This window comes from Camelus bactrianus, chromosome 19, assembly GCF_048773025.1.
Source record: "Camelus bactrianus isolate YW-2024 breed Bactrian camel chromosome 19, ASM4877302v1, whole genome shotgun sequence".
NCBI lineage: Eukaryota > Metazoa > Chordata > Mammalia > Artiodactyla > Camelidae > Camelus > Camelus bactrianus.
Genome location: NC_133557.1, coordinates 20,222,534 through 20,229,753, shown reverse-complemented (window position 1 = coordinate 20,229,753; position 7,220 = coordinate 20,222,534). Strand labels below are relative to the sequence as shown.

The following is a 7,220-nucleotide window of genomic DNA, read 5'->3' as shown; positions in this document are numbered from 1 at the left end:
TGTCAAGCATGGAAGATATTTTCGTCTTGTATTCTTTTACCTTCTGAATTTTGGTCCACGTGAGTGTTATTTACACAAAATAACGGTTTGATTTAAAAAACAACTACAACAAAGGACCCTGGCTTTGCCACCTTCTTTCTGTGTGGCCCTAAGCAAGTAACTTGGCGGGGTCCCAGCCTGTAATGTGTAACTGTCATCAGCTACTTTGAGGGTCATCAGTTATACCGAGAGTGGTTTTGCAGACCCAGGAGATCTCCCACGCTAATCTCCCAGCCCCACATCTGGCACACAGTACATGCTGCTGCTGTCAGCAGAAGCCCCAGCAATGAATCCCAGCAACTTTGGAAAGATTCCACCATCTCTCCGAGCTCCAGTTCTCTCTTCCATCACAACGGGAGAATAACCAACAACCGCACAAGGCTGGTGGGCGGATTCACCTGCTACTGCACACCAGTTGAGCCCTGAATTTATGTTCACTTTGTCAGAGATGAACTCTCCCCGGAGCTGGTGCCTGGATGATCTGGTCACCTCTTTCCACCCCCAACCCCTCACCTCAACCCCAAGTCCCGGGGGCAATGGGTCAGAGTGATAGGAACAGAGGCCACAGTTCCACCAGTGCTGGAAGCGGTCACTTTATTGGTTGGGAAAAGAAGCAGCTGTGGTCAGCTCAGGAGGGAGTGCAGAGGCCAGAAAGAGGAGGGCAGCTGGGCTGGAGTCAGACAGGGTCAGGCAGAAACTTCCATTCCCCTGCTCCTCACGCTGTGGGCTGTGGCAGCTGAAGCTGGAGGAAGACAACCATGATAATACCATCCAAACAATTTCCATGCCTGCAGCTTAAATTCTGGACCAAAGCTCCCCCTACTCCACCACATCCCTCCCACCTCCCTCCCCTCCCCAGCAAAGCCTCACCTTCTTGATGCCCTGGGGCCCCACCTGCAGACCTCTTCTGCTTCAGACCATCCCAGGACACACCTGGGTAAACCGCGGTTCCCACTGACCATTGTGACCTTCCTGAGGGGCCACTGTGATTTATCTCCCTAGGAATCCCTCCACCACCAAGAAGGTCCACCATGCCCCCATTCCTTAGGTTAAGCTGGGATTAGCTGATCAAAAAGATCTTATTTATTCCATTTTCTTTCTTTCTTTTTCTTTAATGGAGGTACTCGGGATTGAACCCAGGACTTTGTGCATGCTAAGCATGCACTCTACCACTGAGCTATTTCCCTCCCCCTATCCCATTATAAGCAAAATATTTGCAGCTCAGGAAGCAGGGAAAGGCTAGTTAAGTGTCAGAGCTGAAATCTGAGTCTGGACCTTCCTGACTGCAAAGGCAGCATGTGCTGTTGACATTCGTGGAGGCCAAGAGACGGCTGGTGTCACTGGAGAGCTCTGGACCCTATGGAGACCGTGGATGCACTGAAATAGCAACCTTGGGGCTTTGGGCACATCCTCCCCTCTCTCTGGGTCTCAGTCTTCACATCCACGCAATAGTGGTTCCATCACTGACCTGCCAGTCCCTTGGCTGAGAGCTTATCAAAAGTAGCACACGATTAACAATGAGATTTCAACCAAAGGGCCCTCCCAGGGCCTTGTCCTGCTCCCTCTGTCTGAAACAGCCTCCCCACCTCTGGACTTCACCGGACTTCTGACCCTTGCCTTATCCTCCCAGACTGGCTCAGGGTCCCTTCTGGGAAGCCTGCTCCCTCCTTCCCCACCTCCACCTGGGTGACGTTTTCCTTCTCTGGGTCCCCACCACACCCAGCCCTTCTCTCCATTGGCGCGCTGACTACAGGTACAGGGAGTGTCTGTCCATCTGTCCACCTCAGCCACTGGGCTGCAAGCTCGGTAAGGAAGGGCGGCCATCACCATCTGTCTCAGCACCGGGCACAGAGCCGGTGGCCCGGGGCTGGATCCCCCAGTGGGCCAACGAAGCATGTGCTTCGACTTTTCTTTCTCTCTACTTTTCACACTTGCTTTATGACTTAATGTGTTTATTTTAAATTACATATGGGGAGAAAGAGGCTCCACCGTCTTTTCCTGCCAGCGTCAGAGCCCCTCCAGGTGGCTGAAGGTAGGCCTGCCGGACACGGGGTAAGTGCTCAGCACACTTCAAACACGCATTTGAGAAACTGAACTGAAATGAACTGATCTCTCCCAGATGTGTCCTGAAAAGCCAAGCTTTTTGGCGAAAGTAAAGATCAACTCTTCTGCCTGACACTGGCCATGCAAAGAGCTCCCTGCTTCCCTGGCCACTTTCCCCTCTCCCAGGACACAGCTGCTCCTCTAGCTGCTGACTTCTTTACATGGGTGTTAAAGGAAAAGGGAGTAAATCTTCTCATAGCCCAATTCACCACCAAATATCGTCCCACCTACCTTCACATACGTCCCAAGCCCAGCCACGTATGTCACCTGGTCTGTCATCTCCCACCTGGCCTCTTGCAGGAGCCTCCTGGCTGGTCTAATTGCTTCTCCCATTGCCCCTCCATGGTCTCCACACAGCAGCCAGAGCAATCCTTTTAAATCTAAGTCAGAGCATGTCCATTTCCAAGGACCCAACATCTCTGGGTCAAGACCTAAGGCTTTACATGGTCCATCAGGTCCCTCCACTAACCACTGAGATCTCTGGCCCTCTCCTCTACTGACTCCTCCTTGCTACTGGGCTCCCGTCTTCCGGCTTTGCCTGAAATTCACCAAGGATGCTCCTGCTTTACACCTGCTGCCCCTGCTGCCTGTACATTCCCCCCGATATGCTCACGGCTCCCTCCGACATTTCCATCAAGCCTCTTTCAATGCTGCCTTCTCAGAGGGGCCCTCACACAGTCCCATGAAAAACTTGCAACACGACTCCCTGCCCACCCCACCCTCACTCCTTATCCGCCTTCTATTTTCTTTTTCTCCAGAGCACTTGTCTCCCTCTAACATTCTACAGAATACACTTGCTTATTTATATTGTTTATCATTCACTAGCAGATGAAACCCATTAGAGAGAAATTTTTGTCCGATTTTTTCACTCACAGAGCATCCCTAGCACCTAGCGCCAAGTATGGCACATGACAGATGCTCAGTGAATATCTGTAGAGTGGAGGAAAGTAAATCAAAGGAAAGATAAGGGAACAGCAGTGTGGTCACTCAGGTCCTCCTTTTTAACCTCCTGCAGGTGTGATCACATCTGGGCATCAATGCTCCCCACCCCCACCCTGGCCACCTACCTCAGAAGACAGGTGTGACACAGGACATCTTCCCACAACCATTGAGGCAGCATTTCATATTGCTGGGACACTGGCTGTCCTCCTGGCACTTGTTCACGCAGAAGCCCAGCTGGGGGAAGGCAAGGTCGATCTGAGGGCAGGAACCCTTCTTTTCTGGGTAGAAAAAGGAATTAAGGGGCGTGGGCACAGGGGAAGCAGGGAGATGAATGCATCTCCACAGTATGACCTCCCACCTGGAGTCACAAACAGGAGAGCTGCTGCCTGCATGGATCTCAGGGAGTGGGACTAGATCTCAGGGGATCTTGGAAGATCACCCACAATCCCCTCTCCTCCTGCTCTCTCTCCTAGAACTTTGGGATCAAAGGACCTCACATTGAGTCCCAGCTCTGCTTTTTTCTAACTTCCTGGACTGAGGCCAGAAATCTCCCAGAGCCCCAGTGTCTTCAAGTGTCACATCACGGGGTTGTTGTGAAAGCAGTGGAGGCAACATACACATAGATCTTCTCCCTGAGAAGTCTAAGTCCTTTGTAATAATAGTAATAATGAATAATTACAGCTGTTAACAATTACCTCCTTCTATGTGCCAGGCATTATCCTAAGCACTTGGCAAATCTAGTCCTACAATAATCCTAAAAGAAAGGGAAATGAACTGTTGCAGATGAAGAAACTGAAGTCCGAGAGATTAAGCAATTTACCTAAAATCATACAGGATAGAGAGAGAATTTGAACGCAGGAATCTGGCTTCAGGTCCGTGCACCACGTATTCTGCTGCTTTGTATACTGTAAAGTGCAGTGCATGTGTGAGGAGTTCCACACCCACAATCTCTTCACTCACTCCTGTATACTCACTCCCAGTTACACCACGTAGCACCAAGACCCTGCATCACTCATCCACCCACAGACGAGCATCCTTCTCTAACACACACACACACACCCACACACACACAGAGCTCACACTGCAGAGATGTGCCAGTTACAATGCTCTTTGTATAAATCCATAACTCCTTTAATCTCTGCATCAAATCTCTCAGAGGAGGTTTCTACCCCTGTCCTACCACAGAGGAGGAAAATGAGGCCCAGAGAGGCAAAGGCATCACTGAACATCACACTGCTGATCAGCAGTAAAACCAAGACCTGAGCCCAGCCTTCCAATGTCCACACACACACACACACACACACATTGTGCACTACTTACAGGGTTAAGGAGAAAGGAGCTGGGCTCCAACCCCAGAAGCCCCAGAAGCAAGCTTAGCCAACTATCAAACAGGCACAGAACTGAGTGATGAGCTGCAGAGGACAGGGGTGCTGCCCTCCTGGCACACAGACATCGTGTCCCTTGAAAAGGGCAGGAGCGCTCAATGCCGAGCTGCCCCAGGACAGCAGGGCATCGGGGGCAGGTTACACACAAAACAAGCCACTGTGTATGGAGGGTCTTCTCTCTCCTAAGACATTTCATGTGTGTGATTTCATTTAGCCTCGTGTCGATCCTACCACATCTGGGATTCTATCCCATTTTGTCAGAGAGAAAGCAGAGGCTCAGAGAGGTAAAGCGACTTGCTCAGGACCCACAGCTAGGATTCGAGTTCAGGAGGCCACCTGGCCCTGGCCCTCTTCCTGCCTCAGTCTGTCCATCTGAGACCAGGGAACATCAGAGACTCCCCAGAACAGCAGAGACTCCTCTCTCTCCCTCCTCCTCTCTCATCTGTCTGTCTGTCTCCTGCTTTCCCTCCCAGCGTCCACCTCTGCTTCTGGTCCTCCTCCGTCTGGTCCAGGTTAGAGGCCTCCAGACCCAGAAGCTGCCCCTGATGGGCCCATAATCCCTCCATCTCCCCATCCCTCACCTCCCTGCTGGTGAGTGTCTCAGCTCCCTAATTACAAACCTTCCCAGCCTCTGTGGGCAGCTTCAGTGAAATAACAGAGAGAACAGCACTCTCTATTCAGGATGAAGACCCCAGTAACCCCAACACCTTGGGATCCCAGGTCATTATCCCCGCTTCTAAGACCTAAGTTTTTCCCTCTGAAAATGAGCAGCTCAGATTCCAAGCTGTCTAAGGCCACTTCCTGCTCTGACGGGAGCCCCCATGGCCTGCTGGGCAGTCTTGAGCTCCAGCGAGTCATTTTTATGACAGGCAAGCCTCACACACTTTCCCTCTCTCACCCAGTCCTTCGAGTGGAAAACAGTGTTTTAAAGATGAAGGAGGAGGCATGCTCTGGGCAGGGTCCTGACCTTCTTCAAACCATTCAGGTAAACGGGAGCCCCTTGAGTTATGGCTCCTGCCTGGCCAGGGATGCCCGGGTGAGCTTGGGAGAGAGCCTTTTCTCTCCTAAGCTTACACTCTATCTTTAAGGTGGGCTGGGTGTTCTTCTAAACCTGGAACGTTTCCACCTGGACAGAGGACGTCAGGGAGTCTTGCTAGGGGTCCCAAGTCCTTCACCCAGGGCTGGGGGAGGCCCCAGGATAGGGACTCTGGTACGAATGAGAACCCCAGGCTTTGGGACCCAGCCCATTCGACACCCCCCCCCCCCCCCCAGCTAAAGCCAGCCAGGAGGAAAATTCGAACCAGGTCCCCTGATCTCAGACGACAACCTCCCGGAACAACGTCCCGCGGTGCGTCCCGGAAGTCTGCCATACACCCGAGCAATGAATCCAGATAAGGGTGGGGGACTTGCCCTCCCCCGGGCTGCGTTTCAGCGACGCCCGACGCCCTCGTCTCACCGGGACCAAGGGAGGGAGAGCACGGGCTGATCTGGTTCCATCCGCCTCGACCTGGCCAGGGACCCCGGGGTCGGTCGCGCCCCTGTTCCCGGAACAGGACTTCCACTCCCTCCTCCTCCCAACCCCCGCCACCCCGCCCCGCCCCGCCCCGCGCGGGTCCCCTGGGGTTACCATTGGGCATCTGGCAGACGGCAGCGCAGCCGGCCGGGCAGCACTTGAGGTTGTCGGCGCATTCCGCATCCGACAGGCACTCCTTCGTACAGTTCACGTCCGCCTCTAGCGCGGGGCACACGCCTGTTTTCTCCGCGCCTGCGCCTGCGCCTGGGAGGTGGCCGGTCAGTGGGTATCCAGTCCCGCATCCAGAGGATGCCTACCCCCTGTCCAAGGGCCCCCAATCTCAGTCTCCCAGGAATTCGCAGTCTCTGGCCCTGGGCGCCCCCTGCAGCCTTGAGAGAGCCCCACCTCCAGGGCTGGGGTCCCTGACATCTGCGAGGCCAGGAGTGCCAACCCCTTGGCCGCTGAGGCCTCAATCCTGGGGAGACCCCCGCACAGCTGAGCGTCTAGGAGCTTCCGATGACGAGGCAGAGGGTCCCCACTCTGGCCAACTGACTCTCCACATTCTGCAAAGAGCCACCCCTCGAAATGTCAGCCTTCAGTGGTCTCCCCACCTCCAGCACATCGGACCCCACACCCTAAACTTCAAGGATCATCACCTTAGGCACCAGGGATCGTCACATTTTAGTCTTCGTGGGACTGCTCTTTTCCGCCCCTCTCAGTGGCAAGCCTCGCTTCTCAGTTCCCAGAGAGGCTAAGCCTCTGCCGGGCTCGGTCCCGGTGCTCCTGGTTCGGCCCCTCTGGGCGTCAGGCCTCTCCCTGCGCCTCACCTGTGACCGGGGGGAGGCCCAGCAGCAGGCCAAGGAGGAGGGCGGCGACGAGCAGACCGAGGCGGCGGGCGGGCATGCTGCTGGCCGGGGCGGTGCGGGAGTGAGGCGCCGCCGGGAAGGGGGGATTTAACCGCACGCCTGAGGGGCGTGGGGGAGGGGCGGGGCCCAACAGGCGCAGCTGGAGGGCTCAGCGGGCAAGCAGGGGGGCGGGCTGCCACCTCCTGCCATTTCACAATCCCCCGGGATCAGGTGTCATTCTGGCCCCAATGGGAACCAGGAACCTAAGCTGCTTCCTGGCTGGGTGCAGCTCGACCAGCTGCAGCCGGACCCTTGTCCGCTCCTCCGGCCCCACCTCCCTCCTGGGGCCTGAGGGCAGGGCAGCAGGAGGCCAAGGGCGAGTCCCAGGACTCC

The 7,220-nt window shown here is 55.0% G+C and overlaps 1 protein-coding gene across 1 annotated transcript; it reads right to left on the bottom strand.

The window, feature by feature from the left end:
- Nucleotides 1-616: 616 nt before the first annotated feature.
- WFDC2 (WAP four-disulfide core domain 2) lies at nt 617-6,968 on the bottom strand. Its single transcript, XM_010958679.3, has 4 exons — nt 6,810-6,968; nt 6,097-6,246; nt 3,210-3,362; nt 617-781 (listed from the first exon to the last, which is right to left on the bottom strand). The coding sequence occupies exons 1-3, from the start codon at nt 6,883-6,885 to the stop codon at nt 3,211-3,213; spliced, it is 378 nt and encodes a 125-aa protein (XP_010956981.1). The 5' UTR covers nt 6,886-6,968; the 3' UTR covers nt 617-781; nt 3,210.
- Nucleotides 6,969-7,220: the final 252 nt, after the last annotated feature.

What these genes read in the sequence shown, in the direction of transcription:
- WFDC2 (XM_010958679.3), bottom strand. Translation starts at nt 6,885, where the DNA reads ATGCCCGCCCGCCGCCTCGGTCTGCTCGTCGCCGCCCTCCTCCTTGGC. An exon ending in GGGCCTCCCCCCGGTCACAG is followed by an intron (nt 6,247 to 6,809) that starts GTGAGGCGCAGG and finishes GCCACCTCCCAG; the next exon opens with GCGCAGGCGCAGGCGCGGAG. An exon ending in CGTCTGCCAGATGCCCAATG is followed by an intron (nt 3,363 to 6,096) that starts GTAACCCCAGGG and finishes TTTTCTACCCAG; the next exon opens with AAAAGAAGGGTTCCTGCCCT.